Source organism: Oncorhynchus gorbuscha, linkage group LG19, assembly GCF_021184085.1.
Source record: "Oncorhynchus gorbuscha isolate QuinsamMale2020 ecotype Even-year linkage group LG19, OgorEven_v1.0, whole genome shotgun sequence".
In the NCBI taxonomy this organism is placed as follows: Eukaryota; Metazoa; Chordata; class Actinopteri; order Salmoniformes; family Salmonidae; genus Oncorhynchus; species Oncorhynchus gorbuscha.
This window is the reverse complement of record NC_060191.1, coordinates 35,309,403-35,336,610: the sequence shown is the minus strand read 5'-3', so window position 1 is coordinate 35,336,610 and position 27,208 is coordinate 35,309,403. Positions and strand designations below refer to the sequence as shown.

Here is a 27,208-nt window from a genome sequence, read left to right as displayed (position 1 = left end):
GGTGAAATACCACAGTGTGCCATCACAGCAGCAAGATGTGTGACCTGTTGCCACAAGAAAAGGGCAACTAATGAAGAACAAACACCATTGTAAATACAACTCATATTTATTTCCCCTTTTGTACGTTAACCATTTGCACATTGTGACAACACAGTATATACACAGACACATATGACATTTGAAATGTCTTTGTTCTTTTGGAACTTGCGTGAGTGTAATGGTTACTGTTCATTTTTATTGTGTACCATCTACTTCACTTGCTTCGGCAATGTTAACATGTTTCCCCATGCCAATGGGGGAGAGACAGAGAGAGCGAGAGAGACAGAGAGAGAGAGACAGAGAGCGAGAGACAGAGAGAGCGAGAGAGACAGAGAGAGAGAGACAGAGAGCGAGAGAGAGAGACAGAGAGCGAGAGAGCGAGACAGAGACAGAGAGCGAGAGAGAGACAGAGAGCGAGAGAGCGACAGAGAGCGAGAGAGCGACAGAGACAGAGAGAGCGACAGAGACAGAGAGAGCGACAGAGACAGAGAGAGCGACAGAGACAGAGAGAGCGACAGAGAGAGCGAGAGCGACAGAGAGAGCGAGAGCGACAGAGAGAGCGAGAGCGACAGAGAGAGCGAGAGCGACAGAGAGAGCGAGAGCGACAGAGAGAGCGAGAGCGACAGAGAGAGCGAGAGCGACAGAGAGAGCGAGAGCGACAGAGAGAGCGAGAGCGACAGAGAGAGCGAGAGCGACAGAGAGAGCCGAAGAGAGCGAGAGCGACAGAGAGAGAGCGACAGAGAGAGAGAGAGGGACAGAGAGAGAGAGAGACAGAGCGACAGAGAGAGAGAGAGCGACAGAGAGAGAGAGAGCGACAGAGAGCGACAGAGAGCGACAGAGAGCGACAGAGAGCGACAGAGAGCGACAGAGAGCGACAGAGAGCGACAGAGAGCGAGAGAGAGCGAGAGAGAGCGAGAGAGAGCGAGAGAGAGCGAGAGAGAGCGAGAGCGAGAGAGAGAGAGAGAGAGCGAGAGAGAGCGAGAGAGCGAGAGAGCGAGAGAGAGAGCGCGAGAGAGCGAGAGAGCGAGAGCGAGACAGCGAGAGAGAGACAGCGAGAGAGAGACAGCGAGAGAGAGACAGCGAGAGAGAGACAGCGAGAGAGAGACAGCGAGAGAGAGACAGCGAGAGAGAGACAGCGAGAGAGAGACAGCGAGAGAGAGACAGCGAGAGAGAGACAGCGAGAGCGAGCGACAGCGAGAGCGAGAGACCTTGTTGATATTGAGGCTTGCAGCCTTTGCTCTCTGAACAGTACTATGGAATGAGCACAGGAGTAAACCAATAAAGCCACCGCCTCCATCTATATGCCATTATATTGATCTCCTCAATAGTCTCAGTAATCAATAGCATCCACTCAGAACAATCCAGCCTCCGTGTAATGCGTGGAAGCTTACCCGTTGCCTCAATATATCGGATGCACTTGTCAATGAAGAGCGGGATGGGTCGGTCAGGTGTCACCACGCTGGCCAACGGCACGCCAAAGTAGTTGCTTTCTACTTTGGATATGGAATGCCTGGGCTTGGGCCGTGGTTTCTGAGAGAGAGGGGGAGAGAGAGATGAGAACGGTGTTATCCTTTCTGTTCGTCACCCATCCAAGGCATCGATGGATTTTTAGGCCATAGATATGGACACAATTTTAACACACACACACACACACACACACACACACACACACACACACACACACACACACACACACACACACACACACACACACACATTACCACACTTTCATTCTTTAACACGGGCATCGAACTGTATCAACCAGCACGGCACACATACGCACTCGTGCAGTAGATTCTTCTCAAGGCCCACGCTGATAGGAATGTACGATTCCCATCTCTAGCTGTGGGTGTGATAACACATCTTCATTCCACTTTTCACCTCTCTATGTTTTCTTTATCCTCTGCACTCTTTCCTCTCCGTTGTCATGCTCCCTTTCGACTATACTGCATTCCTCGAACATTGTCCCATCCGAAACACAATCATCGCTTCTAGTAAGCCGCTAACCTACTGCTGTTATCAGCATTTCATTTGATCTTATAAGCTACTTCTGTGCCGTTCAAGCAGTAACTCCACTTGTACGGTGCACTTCAATGGTGTTCAGTGGGAATGTGTTGCTGTCCCGAGAAGCGAGAGAGCAGAGCAGCATGATACTCTCAGAGTGAGCCTAGCCGCCTTGACCGGGCCCTCTGCTCCAGTTACACCCCCCCATTACTTTACCCACCACCACTGACCTGCCCACCACCCTACATTCCCCTGGCTACAGTCACAACACAAAACTCTGCTCTGCTTTTTTTCTCCTTTCTACTGAGACAGGATGTGGCCAACGCTGAGAAGACAACAGACCTCTACCACACAAGGAAAATAATACACGTCCTTAATAAAAATCTTTAAAAACACGAGACCAGGGTTCCATCAATCTCTCGCTCTCTGTGTGCAGTGCTAGCGGCATATTAGAAAGGAACTAGGAGATGCAGGAATTTAAATTATTCCACTTGTCGGCTGAGGAGGTTTTAAAAAGGCTGGGGAGAGGAAACGTGTCTGGCGTCTTGGTGGGGGGAACAAAAGAGAGAGAGAGACCTCTGCCAAGTCAGCCGGCCACAGCCTGAGGTAAATGTATTTGAACAGGGAGAGAGGGTCAGATAGTTTCCACTGTGTACTCACTGCTGAGGCAGCCAGGCAGACAAGACTGGCTGGTTCTACCCTGACCTCGGATCAGACTTACAGGGACACTCTGTTTATTATACTGACCAGGCTACAGCTGGTTCTATAGCGACCGTCACCAATAGAGTGACAGCTGATCTGGGAACCTGATGAACTTATGGCTCCCATTAAGTAATAAAGGCTTTAATGTACGTGGAGCGGAGACACAGGCCCCAGATCAGCCCTAAGTGTGCTCTGGGGAGTCGCCATCTTAGTCCCCAGTAAGCAGTTTTGTTTTATTTGTTTTGGTGGCTTAAATTAAGTTCCCCCTATACTGGTTCCGCCAACCAAATTCACTCTAGATTTGTGATGTTACGTAGCATCGTTCAGGACATACAGTATACAACTAAACACGTGTATAGTTTATGGGGTAGAGAGACATCACTACTGTGTGTGAAAACATAAAATCTCCCCGTCCTCCCTACTGACACCCATGGTAATTATCACCCACACACAGCCAGACAGGGTGGTTTGTGTCTCTCTCCCCCAGCCAGTCTAATCATATACACTGCCTTCGCTCCCACTTAGGTGGCACTTTACGTGTCAGCCTCTCTGTGTGAATGAGAGGTATGGCAGGCAGATAAGACGGACGGTGTTGGGTCAAATCTTTCACCGCAGAGTCTGAGGGAGGGAGGGGAGGCTGACGCCCATGTATGAGTCCTATATTCACTGTATTCCCGCTTCATCAGCAGGAAGGTAAAGAGAGAGAGAGAATCGGGGAATGAGGGAGGGAAGGAGAATGTGTGGGAGGAGGAGAAAATAAACCCAGGGCATGTCCCACTAGTCTCTGGGCATGTTTTGGTGCCGCACAGTTGGATCACTCGGCTGCCAATCGCTCTCTATTCACTTAATGAACAGCGCACCTCGAAACAGAGCATTTCATAAAGCCATTGGGTCTACTCTGCACAGGTCTACTTGTTTTTAAACACAAGCCACACTCTGGGACTGCAGCTAGGGCTGTGGAAGTAACAGGTTTGTAATTTGTAATGAGTGAGTGGGTTAGAGCCAGGGCTGCTTTAATCCAGGATAAAACAAAACTGCTCTACAGAGAGACAGTGTGGAGGGGGAGAAGGGGGCGGTATAATAATTCTCTCGCTTTTTACTGTAGTTAATGACCTCATTCGGGTGACCAGTGAAAGAAATGTCAAACTAAGCCGGCAAAAATGTACCTTCGGTTTTACCGCCGTTCGTGTCAAATTATAATGAGCCGTGTCAGCACAGATTCCAAGTTTGAGAATTGTGTCCGTTTGGGGAATAATGGACAGCACACACATAAACACTGACAAACACACACGCATATGAAGGGAAACATTACACACATGCACAACTAGCCATAGCCTGAGCGTACACTGTGCTCCCGATTCATTAAAACAGTTTCTCCTGAGCTGGGTGACTTCAATAGCTGGAGTTTCTCTGCTTCAACCCATGATTGGGCTAGTTTGGAGGACCACTGCGAAGCAGGAGAAAAGTAGGCCCACAGAGCGAGAGAAGGCAAGGCTGATTTAAAGAACCTGGAAGGAAACCCAGACCCTCTATAGCAAGTGAGACTCCAATGAGATGGGCTCCAGTGAGCAGAGACAACACAGAAAACCTGCGCATAGCTCATGCACTCACACAGGTGAGGAAATACACACGCCAATAAACACTGAACAGTGCATTAAGAACACTGTTGCTAGGTAACTTTGATAAAAAGGTGGTAGGTGAAGACAAAACCCTATTAAAACAGATGTAAATCATCAAGTAGTCTATAATAGATTGATTGAGATTGTATATGAAGTCAGCCATAGGGTGAAATCTAAATGAGTCACAGCAGTTTCTCTCTTTCTCGAGGTGCTCTAATACAGTATGTGACCGGTATAAATAATAAAATTTGAAAGTGGGAAACCTAATGTGATGTTGATGAACAATAGACACAGACACAAAACAGACACTGGGGCACATACCTTGGTGTTTCTGCGCAGGCTTCTGAGGATGTTCCTCCTCTTGGGGTCCTCGCCCTCCTCGTTAATGGAGTTGTCCCCTTTGTGCGCCCCGCCCAGCTCCTCTGGTGCTTTGGGAGGCCCCAGCTCGTCGTCACTGCCGATGGAGAAGCTAGTGCGGAAGCTGCTGAACTTGCCCAGGCGTTTCGAGCGGTCGCGGTACAGCCGCGGCTTCACCCCCAGAGCAGACATCTTCCGCCTTCGCTCCAGGGAGCTGCTGTCAGCCTCGCTGTCCGAGCCATTTCCCCCGCCGTTAGAATGCTTGTTGGCGTTGCGGATGGTGATGATCTTGCCCTGTGTGCTGTCGTGGGGCACCGAGTAGATGCTCTCCTCCTCTGTGGGCCGCTGTTTGGTCACGGCATCCACGGGCTCGGCGTAGTCCGAGGGGTCATAGCCACCGTCGCTCCCCGGCGCCCAGGTGACGGCAGGGGGTAAGGAGCGGCGGTTGGTCCCTTGCTGGTCCATGTAGGGCCCCAGGTTGACTTTCCGAATGGTGGGCTTGGGCCGCACCTGGGGGGGGACCTTGTTGTTGAGCTTGCTCTCGAAGGTGCTAATCTCGGAGATGACTGAGAAGGCGTCGCTGGACTCCAGGTCGGGGAGCTTGAAGCCCCCCAGCTGGGAGGTGAGGGTAACGTCAGGGTAGGGAGGCGAGGGCTCCACGTCCTCCTCAGAGTCTAGCAGGGTGTTGATGGGGCTGGGGGAATTGCAGCGGGCCGGGCTCATGCTCTCAGTGGTGCAGGCCTCTGCTACATTATCGTACATGTGTGTGGCCTCCACTATGGTGCGTTTCTCCACAACCTCCTTCAGGAAGGGCTGAAAGAGGTCTATCCTGTGCAGGCCTCCCACCACCCCTCCAGGCCCACACACTACTGTGTTAAACCTGGCCTCGATCTCCCGGGCCAGCTCCTCCCCCTGGCTCACCTGCTCCCTGGCCGCATCAGAGTCCGACAGCTCAGCCTGGCTCTCCCCCACTGCAAGCAACTGCACGGGAATGATGTCCTGCACCTCACACAGGAACGCACACAGGGTCTCCATGGACGCCTTGCGCCTGGCAGAATACACAGCAATGTAGCCGTGCACCAGCCGACTTTTCCTTAGGGCAAATGAGGAGTGGAAGGAGAGCAGGGAGAGGTCGATGGTGTGCCTCTGGGCCCCCACCGTGAGCTCTAGGAGCACGGACGTGCCACTGCTCAGGCTGGAGGCCGGCCGACAGTGCTGGGGCAGCAGGAGAGGCGAGAGGAGCTGCTCCACGTCATAATCGTCGCCACACATCAGGCACATGACTATCCGCAGGTCTGTCTCGGGGATGGGCTGGGAGTGAGAGTCTCTGAAGGAAGGGGGTAAAGGAGGGGAGCTGCTGCCTATGCTCCCAGGGGGCCTACGGCATTCTAACAGACCTTTTAACACCTGGTTGATCTGCTTTTCGTTCACATTGCGTCCATAGCCCACCCCAGGGGAGGCGGGGTCTAGGTAACCACACTGTAGCTTCCCAGCAACCTGCTGCCCCTGGAGGATAAGTGTGTGAGCCGTTTCCCCCCCAATGTCCCTGATGGACCCTACTCCCCGTTTGGTGACTAGGAGCAGGTTCATGGGCAGCTGAAATAGACTGTTTTCCCTTCGGCCTAGTGTGGACTCTCTGAGCTTCTCAATGCTCTCCACAATGTAAGATAGTGACTCCTTAGAGTTGTAGAGACACAGGACGCCATGGGGGGTGAAGGTAGGCGTGTGGAAGGAATTGACCGGCAGACGCACGTTACCCTCTATGGGCCGGAGGGACAACTCATACATTTTCCCATCCAGCACGTACCGGTCATCATTGGTGCACAAAGCCCTGATCTCATTGGCCAGTTCTCTCCCCAGGCCATCTTTACCCAGAATGACCAGGTTTATGCGATCTGCGTTCCCGTCGCCCGGTTTATGGCTATCAAAGAAGGAGTATCGAGTGGGGAACTTGGAGGCTAGAACCTGTTCAATCTTACAGTCCACACAGTGTGGGCTATTTGGGCAGGTCTCCTTGGTGGGGTGGTAGACAAAGTGGATATGCTTGAGAACCAAAGCGTCCCTCTCTGCCTGCAGCTTCTGCAGGGCCTTGAACCTCTGCTCCTCCCCTAACACCTCCTGGATGGCCCCCATCTTCTCCTTACTGGGCTTGGCGTCTACCTCCAGCTCATAGAAAAGCTCTGAGTACTCCAGCAGCAGCTCCTGGAAGTCCTCCTTGGCTCGGTCAATGATCTCCTTCTGGTGCCTGTTGTAGATGTCTAGGTACTCTGGTTCCTCGAGCCACTGATAGAAGTCTTCATTCATGATGAAGCTGCGTGCCTCCTCCCAGGGTTTGCCTGCTGTGATGAAGGGAGAGGCACTGAGCTTCTCCTTGAACTCCCACCTCATCTCCGCCCGTTTGCGCTCATTTTTCAGGTGCTCCAGGTGACTCTCGTAAATTGTCTCGGCCACCGGGGTCTCCAGGAGATCCTGGGGAATCCTTTCATCCTCCATGTTGTCTATGTGTGGCGTGGTCTCCCAGGGGGTGTCATCCAACACAACGAACCAATGGGAGAAGTCTTGCTTGGTCTCCAGAACCTTCTGGACCCCGGACCAGCTCAGGTGGTCGATCTCATCCAGCTCAGGGACTAGGGAACCCAGTGCCTGAGGCAGGGTACTGAGATAGACCCTCCGCCTTCTCTCAATGTGTTCTTGTTTGAGCCTGTGGACGTGCTGCTGGAAGAGCTTCTTGGCTTTCGCAGTGCCCTCCAGGAAGACATACTCCTTGTACTCTGAGGAGGTCTGCATGCGCCGGTTTATGTTGGGCCACGTCTCATTGTGATTCTTCACGATACGGCTGACCAGCCACTCATAGCGATCTTTAGCCGAGGCAATCTGCTGGCTCTGCTGCTTCAGGGCCTCAAAGTACGGGATGATCTTGGGTTTGCCCCGGCCCTTGTCTATCAGCTGCACCAGGGTGAGGAAGGCCAGGTCTACGTTGACGTTGGAGCGTGCTGACGTCTCCACCACCTGGAGGTTCTTCTTGGCCAAGGCAAAGGTGTGAGAGTCCTTGATGTAGCGCTCCACCCCCTCGTCGCACTTGGTGAGCACCAGAACCACTGGCTTCTTGTTCTTGGCTAGCTGGTTGTAGAGATTAGTGATGAACTTCATCTGGTCGTCAAAGCTGCGGTTCATGCCCCTGCTGACGTCCACACAGAGGAGGAAGCCATCCACCATTAGCTTCCCCTCTGGCATCTGCTTCTGCTCAAAATCCTGCTCCAGCCCTAGCTGGTCCGTGCAGAAATACATCAACTTCTCTGCAGAGGCCAGCTTGTTGGAGGCAGCCCTCTTGATGTAGGGCTGGAGGGCTGTGGAACGGTGTGGCTGGAACGTCTGGTCATCAATGAACTCTGTCTGCTCCACCACATGCATCCTGCACTCCGGCCCCTCCTCCAGCACCCGCCCAGTTTCCCCCCAGAACAGGAAGTGGTCATTATTCACCACACGTCCCCCGAAGTCGCTGGTGCTTAGCACGGAGGTGTGGTCCAGGTAAAAGTTGTCTGCGCTGGGACGGACGAAGCGGTTGCACAGGCAGGACTTGCCCACACCACACTGCCCCTTCTCCTTCTCTGTGCCGGACAGGCCCACCACGACCAGGTTGTAGGTGGGCGCCTTTGCATCTTGCTTTTTTGCCATCATCATCGAACGCAGACACTCATCCTGCCATGCCCACAAGCTCTAGGGAGGAGGCTGCCGGGCGGTCTTTCCATGCAAAGATTCTTACTGGCCTTGGGTCTGACCCTACAAGAGAAGGAGAAAGAGGGAACAAATATATAAATAATGAAGACTGTGGGAAAGATTCAAGTCATTATTTGGAGGGTGTTCCATGTCTCATTTAAATTCCCACATCGTTGCTGTGTGATGTTAATGTTTAATCTGTGACCCCATTTCACCGCTGAAAGTTTCCTGAAGAGATTGGGGTCAGAAAGCTGTTGGAATGCTACACCTTACTTAAGACAACTGCAGTACAGTCGCTATTAACTGACGCATTCCTTCACATTTAACCTCTGACATTCTACTACCCAGCATCCTTAAAGTAGTTTCCTTATGGCTTGTTTGGAAAAACGTACAAAGCAGAACCTTATGTAACGATACATAATTCTTTCACATCTAACAGTGTTGTCTAAGCCAGCAGCCGTTCTAAAAGACGTGATGATATAGTTCTCGCAAACACACAAATCCACATACAGAGAGAGAGAGAGAGACCCTAATTGGGCAACTAGGGAAGACCAACTGCCTTATAAAAGGCTGCATTGAATGTTGGCTGCTTTCCTCTATATCAAAAAAAAAGTGTCTTCTTCTGGTCCTGAAAAAAATAAAAATAAAAGACTCCGCGGACAGACTGTAATCGCTAATTATGATCTCAAATTGCACGTCTCGTCACATTTGCCTAGATGTAATAGCGGGTCAATTTGGTATCCTGCCGTCTGGAGATATCCCTTGCAGATGTTTCTTTCCATGCCCCGCACAATGTTCTCAGAGCAAAAAAAGAAGTTCACAGCCACACAACATATCCTATTGGCAGAACACAGGCCTACAAATCATAACTCGAGCTACAATGGGTAGAACTGAATGAGGGAGATAACATTGAAGCCGTTTCGATAGGCAGACCCTTTCTAAGCAGTCAGGCTCGCATAGACAAAGGCCCAAAGCACTAGACAGCTGTGTACAGTAAAAAAAGACCCCACACCCAGTTTACGGTAATTCATCCATGTATTTAGTAAACACATTAAAACCACTGTTAATGATGAATGAATGGGGCTTTTGAGGCAGGGTTTGGAGAATACGAAATACCCACTGAATTGATTTAGTCAGAGAGTCAGTATGAAGAGAGAACTATCTGCAGAGAAAGAGAAGAGTTCAAAGTCCATCTCTCTCTCTCACAGAGACAGAGAGAGAGAATCCAGACACTGTAGATAATATATATATGCACACACACCACACACACCACAGGTAGGACGGTTGTAGGTTTTAATAGTAGAAAGGGGACAATAATATAAGGGATTCAAAAGTTACTGTGCAAAGCTAGTTCCATCTACCCAGACTCTGTTCACTGTAACACTACAGCAGCGCACGCCTACTACAGTAGGTGCATCACCAAGTGGCAGCACAAAAGAGATCCATATCAAAAGGAATGTCTTGTGTTTTGATATTTGCAGAGTAAAACATGCATCCAAAGGGGGTTGGGGGGGGGGCTGGCTGAGAGATCCAGTACACACAGTCTGTGTAACGAAAGGAGTCTGTGCCTGGGCTGCAGGTCGATAGCGGGCTGGTTGGTGATAAGACCTAGGCACCCATGGTTAATTCATTGCTCTACATCCCGCTGCAGGGCTCTGGACTGGCCAGCAGTGATTAGCCGGAGATCAATGAGCCCGTCACATAGAAAAGAGAGCAGGAGAACACTTTTTTTCCCTTTCCTTTTGAAGACGCTCTTATCCAGAGCGACTTACAGTAGTAGTGCATTCATCTTAAAGCTGGAATCTTTCAAATGGTGAAATGGCCACGTCCGTTTACATCCTTGCACACGAGATTGCAGTGCGTATTGTGCTCTGTGTTCTTCAGGAAATGCAGCACAACAATCCTCAGCTCGGCAACAAAAACAATAACAGCGGTGGTGGTGGGGAGGGGGGGGCTGGGGCGCCGTTTCCCCCCCACTGTGGATTACACATTTAAGACCGCTTGGTGAGACAACCACATATCACAGTCGTAGTAAATACATTTCTCCCCAATAAAGAATTTAACAGCAAAGACAGTGCTCGTTGGAAAAGACAAGTGAATTTAATTGTGTTTATATATATTTTTGGAAGATGGGCAGGGACTCTGCTGTCCTAGCGTCAGGGGAAGCTTGTTCACCCATCGGGGTGCCAGGGCGAGGGCTTGGACGGCCAAGAGACCAGAGGTGGCAGAACGGAGTGCTCGGTTTGTGGTGTAGGGTTTGAGCATAGCCTGAAGGTAGGGAGGGGCAGTTCCGCCTGCTGCTCCGTAAGGTCAAGCAGCCAGTGGAGTGTACTTCCTGAAATGCAGGGCTGTGCATTGCCTCAGTCTCCTTGGTCCCCTTAAAAGGCGCTGCATGGTCATTCCAATGTCTACATTGGCTGTGCAGTATTTACGGTGATACGGCCTCTGCAGAAGTCATGGAATTCATACATCCTGCGCTTCGGGGAGCAGCACAAAGCTGTTGTGAAGAAAGTTGTCAAGGAAGTGAGTTTGGGTTTATACAGGACCTCCGCCCTCACCTACCGTCAACCAATCGGGTCAATGTGGAGCAAAGAGGAGTCCTCCACAGCGTTTCAAAATTTGGGGAGGTGCACAGCGATGCGATACGGAGCTCAATTTGGCTTCTGCATGCCTCCGGAGGCTACGCAATTGTGTCATACTCTCCATACGGAGCCTCCGACCACATTTTCAGGTCAAGCATAATTTGGCATTTAGCCATGCCCACAGCAGGGCCGTGCTCAGTTGATAGAATGTTCGACAATACTGACAGGGCATAGAAATTGAGAGCATAGACAAATGCATTCCATGTGTAATAAAGAGCCACAACCATTCTATATTTGATCCGACTTCCAGTACAATGCTATTATCATCGTCAGCGGGGTTAACTGGACCTTTACCGCAATACGGACCAGCTCCAGTCCAGACTGCCGAGAGCACCCGTCGCAATTAGTTCCATATTAAACCGCTTTGAGCTGAGCCTAACGATAGGCTTAAAGGACAACAATGCTCCCCTGCCTGTCTATTTACCCCTTGAACTGGTTCAGATCAGAGGCATCAGAACCCATTAGATAGACAACAGTCATTACATTAGATGTACAGTATTCATCAGTCCCTCATGTTATGTTACCACTGGTAATAGTATAATTCACACGGATGACAATTTCTGGGCTGACCTGTTCCACTGTGTGTGGTAAACAGGTGGCCACGGAACACCATCATGCAAATCTTGGCATGTCGAAAAATTAAAAAGGTAGGGTATGGTAAATATAAACAGGGATCTGAAAATGGTTCGCTACACGAGGGAGTTGCTATTGGTATGTTTTATAGTAGGGCAATTTAGGGCAATTCCACAGTAATAGAATTGCGCTGAAATTCAAGATTTTTCACTTAAAATGTATGGCATACAAAAAACATTGAACTAACCACACAACTGTATGCACAAAGACTACATAACAATTGACACTTAACATTTCACAAAAACACATTTACTGAAAGAGCTGTGTAGACGCAAAGTTTGGTAACAGAATGGCAAAAATCTCACTCAGTTTGTGTCCACGTTTTCCAAAACGTCTGCAGAAAGAACGAGATGTCAGCTATGACATGACACCTTGACTTTGAAAAAAATAGATTTTGGTTATGGAACTACAGTCAATGAAGTGGATTTAAACCCGGTAACGGAATTGCGTTAATGAAATTTCATCACGGGTCCCTGATCTGTAAAACCACAGAAAGGCCTAATTATGGATATGAACGTCATTCTCTTCAGGTGATGTACCCTACACAAAAAAGGTACAAATATGCTATATCTTCCTTTTGATATTCAGGTTATATTCTACACACTGGCTATTATTTGAAATGAGCCCCGCACCAAAACCAAATTTGGTTGGTCCGAACTGGACTAAATCAAATCATGTACTTTGATGCTCGAAATCTAACTCAAACTACAGTACAGGGCTTTAAATTAACCTTTTTAGCCACTCGTCCTTCGGAAAAGTAGGAGAGATTTTTTCCTAAAAAAGTGGCTTGTCCCCCCCCCACCCACCAAAAAACAGGTCTGTGACACCATGGACCGAAAAGGTGACAGAATTGTGTTGTTACCTTCATTACTATCACTGGTATTGAAATGGAAGGCTGCTGCTCTATGATCCCATGTTTAATATGTCCTGAGCAAGGCACTTAACCCCCCTCAAAGTAAAATACTGCACTGATAAGTCTACTGTAGAAAACGCATGTGGTCCATCAACCCTCCATCTAGAAAGCTACTGGGTGGGCAGGGCTTTTTTTTTAGAAAACTCTGCTCAAACACACCAGAGTCAGCTTATCGAGATCCTGTTGAGCGGCTGATTTTTTAAAATATTTTTTTACAACGTTGTGTGTTCGACACACCCAGTAGCTCTCCTGGAATATCTTGGAGGATGGTTGGCCACCCTGCTACATTACAATTACAACCAAATACTTGTTATGTCTTCATAAAATAATTCCTTCATTCAATGAACCAGGAATCAAATGGCTACGGTGAGTGAGGTAGCTAACTAAGATGTTTGTCTATTTGTAAGGTTAAAATATTCAGTGATCAAGGGAGATCTTGACAGCATAGGTTACTTTGTCAATTAGGCTATTCCAATACTTACATGGCCAGTATTGAATAAAGGAGAATCCTAGCCAATTTTGCGGAGTATTACAACATTGTTTTCATCAACTGCGAGTTGAGGCTAATACACCCTAGCAGTTTATAAAATAATTTAGCTAGTCTCGTTCCTTCTACATACAGTATTCTCTCTTGAACGGAGTTCCTCGCGTTTCCCAGCTATAGCCTGCCTAGGCTATATGCCTGTGCTCGAAATCAACCGAGGTAGGCATAAAGTTATTGTTTTCAAATATGCAATATTGGCACTAGCAGCTAAACGTATCAACGCTAAATAAAACACTTAACTATACGTGTCACAATTCCAGATGTAAAAAATGAACAAACATTCTATTTTCTGGCAAATTATCCGCTGACTTTACCAACATTGCTTCGGAGACGTGAGGACAAACAAGACTTGCTTTCTAATTTGAAGCGCGTCACGTCAACCAGCGTGTGAACGCTCGTTCACGTGCATAAAAATAATTAAAAGGTTTGTGCTTTATTCCGCTAGATATTTTCTAAGACCCATTTTCCAGCTGTTTGACCAGAAATCAAAGCCTTTAATTATTCCTAAATTTTGAGATGGAAAATGGTTGAAAAATATGTACATTTCTTAAAGATGGACTCTTAGCTTTCATTTGACATGCTCCTATAAAAAACGCCACATTGGTGCTCATTGATCCTTTTACGTGGAAATGACCAGTAGCAACATGCTGGAATGCCATGGAAAAGGCTACATTAACAAATAACCACGACATCTGCAGTGACCACACAGATTAGCAATGACCCACATGCGCTAACCATGTAAACACACACACACAATTTTATTTGTCACATACACGTGTTTTGCAGATGTTAATGTGGGTGTAGCGAAATAGCTCAAACAGTGTAGTAATATCTAACAAAGCTCACAATCTAAAGTAAAGGAATTAAGAATATATAACTATTTGGATGAGCAGCAGAATTGGATACAGCATATACATCCGAGACGAGTAATGCAAAATATGTAAACATTATTGAAATGACTCGTGTTTCAGCAGCAGCCTCTAATGTGCTAGTGAAGGTTTTTTAACAGTCTGATGGCCTTGAGATCTATGTTTTTCAGTCTCTCAGTCCCAGCTTTGATGCACCTGTACTGACCAAGCTTTCTGGATGATAGCGGGGTAATCAGGCAGTGGCTCGGGTGGTTGTTGTCCTTGATGATCTTTTCTGGCCTTCCTGTGTCATGGAGGGCAGGTAGTTTGCCCCCGGTGACGTGTGGGGCAGACCGCACCACCTTCTGGAGAGCCCTGTGGTTGCGCCGTACCAGGCCTACCAGTTTGAGGGTTTAAGGGGCCAAGTCAAATTCCTTCAGCCTCCTTAGATTGAAGAGGCGATGTTGCACATTCTTCACCACACTGTCTGTGTGGACCATTTCAGTTTTGTCAGTGATGTGCACGCCGAAGAACTTGAAGCTTTCCACCTTCTCCACTGTGGTCCAGTCGATGTGGATAGGGGTTTGCTCCCTCTGCTGTTTCCTGAAGTCCACAATCAGCACTTTTGTTTTGTTGACGTTGGGTGAGAGGTTATTTTCCTGGCACCACACTCCCAGGGCCCTCACCTCCTCCCTGTAGGCTGTCTCGTCATTGTTGGTAAATCAGGCCTACTACTGTTGTGTCGTCTGCAAACTTGATGATTGAGTTGGAGGCCTGCATGGCCATGCAGTCATCGGTGAAAAGGAGTATAGCAAGGGGCTGAGAACGCATCCTTGAGGGTCCCTAGTGTTGAGGATCAGCAGAGTGGAGGGGTTGTTTTCTACCTTCACCACCTGGGGGCAGCCCGTTAGGAACCAGCAGCAACCGTTAACAACAGAGATCAAGGAAAATAGGCCCTGACACGTTAGCGTGCTAAATGACAAAATAACTGCCATTGCCATAAACAATTCATAAAACGGTTCCTGGGTAAACAGCAACTATGAAATACATCAAACTACTGCCTTGAGGCTTTAGCCTTAACCTTACCCTGCAAGAGTACATACGACAAGATAGATTACCAAACTATCTGTAAAAGGGAAAGAATGTACAGCGCTAGCTATATACTATCCAGATTCAGTTTGTCCAGCCACCGACAGTGTTCCAGTGCCGCCTGAGGCCCTCGCTGTGTGTCTAGTGGGCATGTCCTGGCACACACTCACCGCTAGCCCCTGGCTGAAGGGAATAGGTTAGGGTCTACATTCCATCTACCTCCGACCCAGAAATATATGCAGGGGGGAGCGGGTCGGCCTGGGGGGCGCTAGGTCAGAGGCCTGGTCATGTGAGCTGTTCTCCTTCCCTCTGGGATGAGGTTGGGACTAGGCCTGGAAAGGCGCATCACTTCTCCCATAATCAGAAGCACAGGAACGATAGGGACCAGTGCTGCAGTGGCCACCTGGCCGGGAAGTTTACCAACACGCGTGTCTGAGGGCAGCTGGGGGGGACTTAACGAGCCACAGGATCCAAGCATTCCAATGGTTCATTACAGGGCGTTAGCCAGAGACTGTCAACAAGGCCTGACTTTGAGCCGGCGTCTATTGGGTCTTCTCAGGCCTGTCAAATAACCCATAGCCCTGAGAACCAACCGCCATGAGAACTAAGACAATGTTAGCCTAAGCCTATGTATGCAAGGCATACATTTTATGAGCTGTGCCTGATTTGTTAAGAGGGGGGGGAGAGACTTCACTGTGCACATAGAGTTATTCCAATATTTCACACTAGAAAACTCTCGCAGTGGTTTCTGAGAAAGAGCTGTCGCTATTTTCATATATCAGGGGACCGGTGGTTGTCACTGACAATGCCATATTTCATAAAATAATCATAACCTCTGTGATGGTGATGATGACAGAGAGCAGTAGCAGAGGTAAACCCCCCTTACTGAGAATGATGCCTTCTCTGGGCCCCATCTCTCACTCTCTCCCACAGCCTGCTCTAATGCACCGCTAACAGCCAAAATGCTCCACATCCATCCGTCTTCTACCCACGTTCCCTTCTCTCGCTCTCCCGCTCGTCCTCAATCTCTATCTTTAACTTTAACTCAGTCGTCCCCTCCATACATCTCTCTCATCCTTCTCATCGTATCCCCTCTCTCTCCCTCTTCTCCCGCTCTCTTTCACAGGAGGCCTACCCTCCATTAGTGAGGGCACAGGGGAGGAGAACTCTCACACGGACACCACTTCCTGCCTAGGCGAGGTTCTCTCACAGAAGAACGGATGGAGGGAAGGAGGGAGGGGGTGTGGAAAGAAGGGATATGCATCTGCATGGTCACGGATTCTCTCCACACACACGCACTGTAATACATTAATACAATGACGCAAGCAGAAATAAATTAAAAACAGATCATTAGCCTCTTTCACTAATGCAATGAATCCCGCTTCCATTTACCAACAGGAAGTGTACACACACAGATTCTTTCACTAATGCAGTGTACACACGCTAACAAACAAACAAACAAACCAGACTACTTTTCCAAATATAGCACACACAAAATTGTTCCTAGTAAACAAACATGTAACACTAAAAGTCGGCACAAGTCATGTATTTACTAACTCCAGAGGTCACCATTGTCATGATATTATCTTAACAGGCACAGTCACACACACACTTGACGCCGATGTCATTGCAGCACACACACACACACCACACACACTAAACCAGGCAGGATGGTCAGACCGCAGGTGGGATTACACAAACTCTGGATTACCAGGGACTACCAGGGTATCTTTACATTTCCTTTATCGCAGCATGTATTCGTACGATGCTCTGATGCTCTGCTCACGTAGCATCAAGCCTGAGATCTGCTGCCCAAATCCCCTTAGGATGCTCTGTCAAATCACTGGATAACACACACACACACAAAAAGCTCTGTAACGCTTTAACGCTCCTTAATAAAACAGGCCTGTAGTACATCAAATCCTGGCAGGGTTCTCTGTGGAGCTCTCTGCAGTGGCTTTTCTCCCAGCTAGCAGCTTGTTTACCAGCAGAGTACTGTGTGACCTTCGCCAGGCCAAAGTCCAGCCGCTATTTCATTGGGTTTTACCCTGCCATGCCCTGTCACACAAGACACCACACTGAGGTAATGTCCTCTTCCTCCCTGCCTGGGGCATGAGAGACAGAGTTGGTGTTAGGGCAGGCCACTGTGTTCTTATGTAGCAAGAGATGGAAGGAGGGGGAAAGCAGAAGGGGGGCATGGAGGAGAATATTGCTTTGTTTTAGAACAGGAGATAAAATAGGAAAGAGCCCTAGAGAGAAAAAGATAGTTTGGTTAAATATGTAGAGAAAAGTAGAGGATGATGAGGGGGAGAGAATGACTGTTGCACTGCAGGAGGGAGAGTGGGAGGGATAGAGGAAAAGGAAGGTGTCGTAGATTGGAAAGATGGAGCAACCATTGTTTGGTTAACACAGAGAGAAGCAGAGAGCAGGGCTGGGCGAAATGGCTTCAAACTCATATCGCCATTTTTGCAAACTTACGGGTGTTTCACGAGAAATCGATTTGTGTTATGGTCTCTCTAAATAAGCGTTGTTGTATAATTAAAAAGGTCAAATCCACCGCATTTCAAAAAAAGTCAACAATAATCTATTGAATTCAGAGCTTGTGTAATTATACCCAGGCTGAATATATTTCCACAACCTTAAGACCCAGTAATAATTTAATTATTTTATCAAAATACTTATACCTGCTTTTTTTTGGCAATAATCACTGATCTGGCTTTCAGGTATGCCTTTAAAAAATGAAATTTTTGTTACACGTGAAACCAGAACCATGTATCATGCACATTCACTAATAATGTAGCAGGCATTATAGAACATTAACACAATATCTCCAGCTCGAGCCAACGTGCTAGTGAGTAGCCAGCTAATATTTACATTTCAACCAACTTGGATCTAGGTATAATTTCACCATCTCTGAATTCCGTGAGCAAGGCAAAACCGTTGACTAGTAATGAACACACCCTTCTGTCAGTCTCCAACTGCTTGAACAGCATGCTAGCCTGTCCACTTCGTTCAGATGTTGAAATCAAGTGGCCCATCTTATTTCTCAGAATGAGAACGAGTTGCCAATTCCATCATTATTTTATGCTTATTGCACATTTCTTAAAACGGACTAAACAGCTAGTACAACAAGCTTTGTTTTACTAAAATGCCGCTAGCGAAACGTGGTACTGTAATGCGCGCACAACAAACTGAGCATTCATTTTCTGTTTTAGTAGTATCTGCTCTGCTTGAAATTTGAGGAGTTGAAACAACCTTTCGGTGTCCGTATGACCGATCTTGTTGGAACAAACCTCAAAATGCAAATAGCGAGTTGAAACTGGGGCAAATGGGAAGGTGCACAGCACAGAAAGGAGCGAACGAGACGAGACCAAAAAGACAACAAGTGGACAAACGCTCAATAACTAAAAATACAAAAAAAATATTGGATTCTGCAATACAGGCATCTGGAATATCGAACAAAAGAAAATTCAAATTAAATCGAATTCATTCGATAAATAAATGATTTTGAAAAATTATAATAATGGCCCAGTCCTAGCAGAGAGGGAGGGAGATGGTTAAGAGCCTACTAGAGAAAGAGGGGGAAATGAGGGAGAGGCTGAGCAGATCAAGATGGTGTCACCGAGTTTAACCCTTCCAAAGCATCATGAGGCCTCTCTGACAACACAAGCCAATTGAACGCGTCAGGAACATGCACGGTGACAGCTATTAATCCCACCCACACGACACGTTCCACACTGACGAGGCCTTCCCTCTGCAGCCACACACCGCGTCGGAGTCAAGGAGTGCCAGGGCGAAAGCGTTGACTTAGCCACGAGGTGACTCCCTACAACCTTCAGCTGACATTATCCAACTGCATACCGCGCCTGCTAAAAACATGCTACCCACCATCCTCTGGGTCAGTGTGCGTTTAAAACACAGTGTTCCTATTCACTCAAATTTGCCCGTGCCGACATGGTAAGAGAAGTTTGAGCCACAACAACGTCAACAGCTGCAAGACATCAGCAGGTCAGAGAGACACGGCTCTCTGTTCTCCGGATAAAGAGTTATTTGTGTGCCCTCGCTCTCTCTTAGCAGAGCTGCGTGTCTTCCTGACTAACCCTACAACCCCAGTCCCTGTCAGACGAGCAGGGAGGCTGAGCTGGCATTAGCACATCGGATCTCACTCTGGAGTAAAGGGGTTGTCAGCCAAACGCGGTGTGAAGAGACACCGCATTACAGCCACCGTCCCAGCCAAACTCAATACAGAGTGGAAACAAACCATGCACTACACAGACAGATGAGTAATAAACACAGGCATGCATCTTTCACTCACCCTGCCACATAAAACAAATGTGTAGAAAGGACACACAGAGAGAGAGAGAGAGAGAGACAGAGAGAACTGTAGATATCCCAGCATCCCCCTCCTCCTTTGGGGTAGCTATATCTCCTTATCCAGATGCCAGTCACCCACATGATTGTCAGAGCTTTGCAGGCTAATTGCTTGTGTAATTGGTCTGACAACACAGGTGTTGTAACTTTATACCCCCCCCCCCCCATTCACTGAGGCTCTGCTTACATCAGAACCACTTAAAATGCTGACATCAGACCTGCTGATCCACATCTAAATGCTAACCCAAACTATTAGCAGCAGAGATGTCGAACTGAACCAGAGTCGAGGCTAATGAGAGCTGTCAGGGCCATTTCCCAGCCGGTTCTAGGAAAGAAAGCTGCTGAAATATTATGATTAGCTTCCTGCCAGAGTGACTTGTATTGCTCGACAGTTTTCACAGAGTGCCCATTCATATTCCCCACAGTACACGCACAGCTGCTATCTAGGTTAGGAGTCTTACTCAGTAGTAATCTGCCCGGACCTGCAACCTACAACCTTTCGTGGGAACCAAACAGGTGTTGTGAAGTCCTGGGGGAGGCTTTAAAGAGTAACACCAATGAGAAAGCTCTGTACCCAATAGCTATAGCTAGGGGACAGATGGCCTTCACGCGCAGATTCACACATACACTCATGGCACACCATATGCTCCAGCAAAGATACCCGAGATTCACACTTGCTCACACACAAGCCCCCACATTAAACTATCATGCCCTCTACTTAAAATGAGAGCTTTTTAGATAGTGTTTCATCAAGAGAAACATTCATGCACTACTGAATCCCGGGTGAAAGTAAGGCAGTACCGCGTCCCGGCAAAAGAGATAGGCTCATGTTTTACTGGTACGGCATACCATCACAATAATTGAAACGAAAATATCAAGAAAACCGGAGGCTATTACAACATTATTTACCATGACCGTGTGTCAGAGGCATGAACATTTTGAGACTGGACTTGAAAACGTGTGGTATAACCTACGCTCCAAAAAATGCGTTGCGGTTTCGTCGAGAACACTGATGTTTTGCAAAGGCATAGATGAGTGGTTGACGAAGAGACTCGCCCGGACAGCAGTTGAGGCATTTATTCGGGCCTTATGACAATCTGCAAATATCATGACACTTTTTGGTGTTTTGTGTCTCTTTCCATTCACCACTGTTTGGAGGCTTGAAGGTAGGAAGTGGATGAACGTGCGCTGCTAGCCTGGTAAAGGAGCCCTTTGAAGTGACTGTTTGACAATCAGATGAAAACGTCAAAACAGGTTGTGTTTATGCCACAATAAAAGGTCATGCATTTAAAAAAACTGAAATTACAAAATATTTGACTAGGCCCACAGAGATGCTATTGAATTAATAGGGATTCTAAATATAACAAAAAAAATAAAAACTGTTTAGGCCTCATGGCTGGCCCACCCATTAGACTGACGCCTAGGGTGCCATTTTCCGAGCTAAACTGACTACGAAGCATCTCCAGCAGCACCTCACATTCATTTAGCCCCGAGAACAATCATAACTCCTGTCACCCAGTGGCATGAGGGCTATTTAGGTGAGCGCTGATGTGTCGCCCCATGATAAGCAGTGCCCACTTCGCCAAAGGCAGGGGAGCAAGATATTTACATTGTCCATTCCCAGCACGCTGTCGGAAAGACCCAGCGCTCCGCCAACACTCCATCAAAATCATTTAAAAATAAATGTGGTCTACATTAGAAAGAGTAGGTAGCCTGTGTTTTTTTTCTGAAGACCATAGACCAAAAATGTACCACAGACATAATACCCATCGTTAGCTTTATATTTTTTTTAAATATATACATTTTTTAAGTGTCCAGATAATATAAAAGTATTCTATAACAATGCTTAACTCTGTTGCCTTATTCCAGATGCAAGCTTTAAAATGACCACACATGACGTGACTGGTCAACATGGGGATATCGATTCTTCTCTACAATCCTTCTGAAGCTGAGCTGCGGCCTTCAATATTAGACAAAACATTTACTTTGCTATTCTGTCCCCATTAATTGAGATTCTCTTTTCAAGAAAGTGAAAATGTTTCAAAGAAGACAGCTTCACGGGAAGCACTTCTGGATGCATAGCCAGCAGTTGAGGCAGAAAATGTATCTGGGTCGATCGAGCCACTGTTCGGGAGGAAAGATGCCATGCTTAGATTCATAAGGATGTATACAGCAACTGTTTCGTTGCAAACAAGAAACTCTGGTTTGACATTGGAGAAATATGTAAAGAATGACTTTCTCTGTCCATTCTTCCACAAAACGTATTTTCATTATCCACCTTTCTTTTGAGACTTTTCTCTGGATAGCAAGCTGTTTTTCATCAATCAACTATTCTAGTTTAGCGGGGAGGCATTTTTTGTGCGTCTCGCCTAGGGCGGCAAAGCGCCTCTGTAAACACTACCACCCTAGGTTGCATTTGCTTTTTGGTAGGCAGTCATTGGAAATAAGAATTTGTTCTTAACTGAATTGCCTAGTTAAATATTAAAAATGTAATTAAAATTAAAAGGACAGTGCCGTACCGGGAAGAAATGTAATCTACACCTGCCTTTCAGCATCATTGCACACAGAAGAAACACATGCACACAGAGGACAGGAATGTGAAATATCCTAAATGGAAACGCAAGGTGAATGAAAATAATTTTAGACGTTACATATTACCTCATGACATTTCAAAAAGAGGGAGGCTATAAATAAGGTAGGGTAGGTAGCCCATCGTTTAGAAGTGGAGTTCAGGATTGATCAATTACCTTGTACACACGGTAACTCTTAATGTGTCCCTTCTAGTACATCATGTGTATAATTGTTCTTTACCCAGTTGCGTATACTAAATACAGTAACGGAAAAGAGGAAATGTGACCCTCAACAATCTTGCCACGGTAGGTCAATTTCTTTAACTTGTTACAAATTTACCTCATCGGCAGAGACATATTTAGAAACCTGTATACTGTGAGATCCCGCGTTAAATTGATTCCGGTCTCAAAATAGATTATTATTGGAGTTTGATTCATTCACAAATATTCAGCTGTTTTAACTCAGACGTGGTGTCTTGTGTGTGTGTGTGTGGTCTAGGAGAGGACACTCAGAGGCTGTATCCAAGAGGCAGAAATGATAATGGTCCAACGTGTTCACTAGAGGTGGTGCTTAAGAGATCATGAGTGGCTACAATTGAATTGTTAGTCTGGTTCAATTGCATGGTTACACAGGGTGTGATTGTGATTACAGGTGCGGGGGGGGGCTTTGGACACTGAGCCTTGCGTTTCAACTAGACAGCGAGCTCTTCTAACAAATCGTGACACTTGTGAAATGGAATACCATCAAACTCCGGGAGCTCCAAGATCTTCTTGCCTGACAAAACATGACTTAAAATCGGAATGTGTACGTTCCCGTTGCTTATTATTAATTTATTATTCATGTAATCACATCAATATTTATATTAATATTGTTTGTTTAAGGGCCTCCCGGGTAGCGCAGTGGTTAAGGGCGCTGTACTGCAGTGCCAGCTGTGCCATCAGAGTCCCTGGGTTCGCGCCCAGGCTCTGTCATAACCGGCCGCGACCGGGAGGTCCGTGGGGCGAAGCACAATTGGCCTAGCGTCGTCCGGGTTAGGGAGGGTTTGGCCAGTGGGGATATCCTTGTCTCATCGCGCACCAGCGACTCCTGTGGCGGGCCGGGCGCAGTGCGCGCCAACCAAGGTTGCCAGGTGCACGGTGTTTCCTCTGACACATTGATGCGGCTGGCTACCGGGTTGGATGCGCGCTGTGTTAAGAAGCAGTACTGCTGGCTGGGTTGTGTATCGGAGGACGCATGACTTTCAACCTTCGTCTCTCCCGAGCCCGTACGGGAGTTGTAGCGATGAGACAAGATAGTAGCTACTACAACAATTGGATACCACGAAATTGGGGAGAATTAAAAAAAAGGTTTACTATTTCAGGTCAGCGACATGTACAGTGGGGAGGACATGTATTTGATACACTGCCGATTTTGCAGGTTTTCCTACTTACAAAGTCTAATTTTTATCGCAATTGTGAGAGACGGAATCTAAAACAAAAATCCAGAAAATCACATCGTATGATTTTAAAATAATTAATTAGCATTTTATTTAGCATTTATTTATTTAGCATTTTATTTTATTTATGACATAAGTATTTGATCACCTACCAACCAGTACAGACCTATTAGTTTTTCTTTAAGAAGCCCTCTGTTCTCCACTCATTACCTGTATTAACTGCACCTATTTGAACTCGTTACCTATATAAAAGACACCTGTCCACACACTCAAACAGACTCCAACCTCTCCACAATGGCCAAAACCAGAGAGGGTGTAAGGACATCGGGGATACAATTGTAGACTTGCACAAGGCTGGGATGGGCTACAGGACAATAGGCAAGCAGCTTGGTAAGAATGCAACAACTGTTGGCACAATTATTAGAAAATGGAAGAGGGTTAAAGATGACGGTCAATCACACTCGGTCTGGGGCTCCATGCAAGATCTCAACTCGTGGGGCATCAATGATCATGAGGAAGGTGAGGGATCAGCCAAGAACTACACGGCAGGACCTGGTCAATGACCTGAAAAGAGCTGGGACCACAGTCTTAAAGAAAACCATCATTAGTAACACACTATGCCGTCATGGATTAAAATCCTGCAGCGCACACAAGGTCCCCCTGCTCAAGCCAGCGCATGTCCAGGCCCGTCTGAAGTTTGCCAATGACCATCTGGATGATCCCAGAGGAGGAATGGGAGAAGGTCATGTGGTCTGATGAGACAAAAATATAGCTTTCTGGTCTAAACTCCACTCGCCATGTTTGGAGGAAGAAGAAGGATGAGTACAACCCCAAGAACCCTATCCCAACTGTGAAGCATGGAGGTGGAAACATCATTCTTTGGGGATGCTTTTCTGTAAAGGGGACAGGATGACTGCACAGTATTGAGGGGAGGATGGATGGGGCCATGTATCGCAAGATCTTGGACAACAACCTCCTTCCCTCAGTAAGAGCATTGAAGATGGGTCGTGGCTGGGTCTTCCAGCATGACTACGACCCGAAACACACAGCCAGGGCAACTAAGGAGTGGCTCCGTAAGAAGCATCTCAAGTTCCTGGAGTGGCCTGGCCAGTCTCCAGACCTGAACCCAATAGAACATCTTTGGAGGGAGCTTAAAGTCCGCATTGCCCAGCAACAGCCCCGAAACCTGAAGGATCTGGAGAAAGTCTGTATGGAGGAGTGGGCCAAAATCCCTGCTGCAGTGTGTGGAAACCTGGTCAAGAACTACAGGAAACGTATGATCTCTGTAATTGCAAACAAAGGTTTCTGTACCAAATATTAAGTTTTATTTTTCTGATGTATCAAATACTTATGTCATGCAATAAAATGCAAATGAATTACTTAAAAATCATACAATGTGATTTTCTGGATTTTTGTTTTAGATTCCGTCTCTCACAGTTAAAGTGTACCTATGATAGAAATTAGACTTCTACATGCTTTGTAAGTAGGAAAGCCTGCAAAATCGGCAGTGTATCAAATACTTGTTCTCCCCACTGTATCTGTGTCAAAACCTTCCAAATTGGAGATATGGTTCAGAACTACTTCAAAACAGCTTGAAGACTTTCTTTCACTTGAGGTAAAACGTAGGTTGCATTTTTTTTGTCAACTGTGTTTCAAATAAACGATTGAGATGGGTGGAGTAGGCCTAAACCTATGGTGCATTATGGATTATTTTCACCTCAAAACATACTTATTTTGGGTTCTCTCTTTCAGCATTTCAGCTCGTGGTAATGAGAGGTCGTGAGCGCTGAAAATGGGAGCATCCTGGGGGATTTTTACAAGAAAATCTCAAATTCAACAACAAAAGAAACATGTGTGAGAGCAGCATAAAATGTGTAATTTTGTTTAAGATATGAATTATGCCACTGTAAATTGTATATGTTTGTTATTTCTCCGGGTTGCAAATAATTGCCATGGAAGCTATAATATTTCAATAAAGAGACAAAAACACACCTTATATTAGTGGAAATTGTGTGGTGTGATGCACCGTGCTGCCTCCCATCAAAAATAGTAGTGCACTTGAGTGCACACACAGGAGGTCCCGCACCGGGAAGAAGTTCAAATCTACTTTCACCACTGCCGGAGACCAATTAAAACAGAATATGGAGGATATGGGGGGAGAGAGAAGAGAGAGAGGGGGACAGGGAGAGATTAATGAGAGGGGAAAAGTACAGCAGAAACACTAAACATGTTGCTGGTACATGTGACAACACTGCCAGGTGCTAGCAAACATATAGGGGGGTTGGGTGTGTGTGCGTTATCATGTCAAAATGTTTTTTTCGTATGTATGAGCTATGGGCGTCAACATGGTCGCCTGGACAACTGCAACCCCGCGTTACCTTCTGCTGTCAATGGAACAGGAAGCAATAGATGCACCACTTCCACTCCAACCTAGACTCCACACAGGACTAATAGAGCCTGCTGATGGAGTAATGCAGCTGGTCCACAACACAGAGCTTTTAAAAGCTTTCTGACACACAGCCAGGGCAGGCCCAATACATGACGTACCGGACACAGGGAGGAAGACACCGGGGGGGAAAAAAGAGAGCAAGAGGAGATGCATAAAGAAAGTCGGCAAAACACAGAGGGAGACGAAACGAGGAGGAGGAAGACAACGTGAGGAGGAGAGAAAGGGAGCATGAGGGTTAACACCAGCTTCGGGTAAACACTTAGCATTTGTGCTTGGCTAATGGCACCCAGGGCTACTTAGGGCTCGTGCACTACAAAAGCCTCAACGTGGAGGAAAAACCCTGAACCAGGGACAGGTGTAACCGCTCTCGCACCCTCTCCTTCTGATGAATAACACAGCAGAGGCAGTGGGGGCGGGGACCTCACAGACAGAGAAGAGAGGGACCCACGCCCTAAATCACTCTGCGCTGCCGAAAGATACACGCCATGCACAGAGAGAGAGGAATGGGGGGGGGGAGAAAGTATTTACGGAGAGCAGCCAAAGGAGGCGATGAGTCACTCTGCAGCGAGTAAAGCAAATGACACAATTGAAAACACCTGAACCTGCAATAGTGTCAATTAGACATAATTACTTTTTACTTGTTGCCACAGTAACCAACTCTTGGTGCAAAGGCAGCTGGCTGCAGATGCTCACCCCCCTCCCCTCTAGCTCTCTCGTTTCCCCTCTCCCCAGTGTGATTCATGTAGGAGGAACTAAAAAGGCAAACTGGTAAACAGCCTATTTCCCTGCTTTAATAACCCCTCGCTACAATGGCATCCTCTTCTCAGTTCTGTAAAACACAAGAGACCTGCAACTGGCTAAGCTTGAAACCCAGAATGATGAGGTCCTATGTGTGTTTCTCCTGCAGCCTAACTCGCTCTCCAGTATGTGTGTGTGTGCGCGCGCACACACACGTTTATTTTGCGGTCTGACTCCCCTCCAGTGTGAGCATATATACGGGAGGAAGCTGACGGGCCCAGGGGCAGACAGCAGTCCAGAGGTTGGAGGGTTACGCTTGCTCATCCATTTTAAATGAGCCTCCAGACAAGGAGGAGCACGGCCATTAGAGCCCCTGCCCTGCTTCCTGCCTTCTCCTCCTGCCGGTCCAGGGTTGAAATTGACTTAGATCTGTCCACTGCCCAGCTGACCCAGCCCCTACCCACAACAAACTCAGAGGAATGTTGCTCGCTGGGGGTTAAGGGTCATCTCTGATGTGGGGTTGGGTGACGGTGTTAT

General features: G+C 47.2%; 1 protein-coding gene across 2 annotated transcripts in view; it reads right to left on the bottom strand.

The window, feature by feature from the left end:
* Positions 1–27,208, bottom strand: part of LOC124005921 (rho GTPase-activating protein 35-like) — a 97,702-nt gene that overhangs the window by 36,289 nt on the left and 34,205 nt on the right. For both annotated transcript variants that reach the window (XM_046315562.1, XM_046315561.1), the window contains exons 2-3: positions 4,686–8,501; positions 1,431–1,569 (exon numbers count right to left, since the gene is read on the bottom strand). In XM_046315562.1, coding sequence (XP_046171518.1) covers positions 1,431–1,569; positions 4,686–8,402 — 3,856 coding nt within the window. In that variant the 5' untranslated portion in view covers positions 8,403–8,501. The remainder of the gene's footprint in view (positions 1–1,430; positions 1,570–4,685; positions 8,502–27,208) is intronic.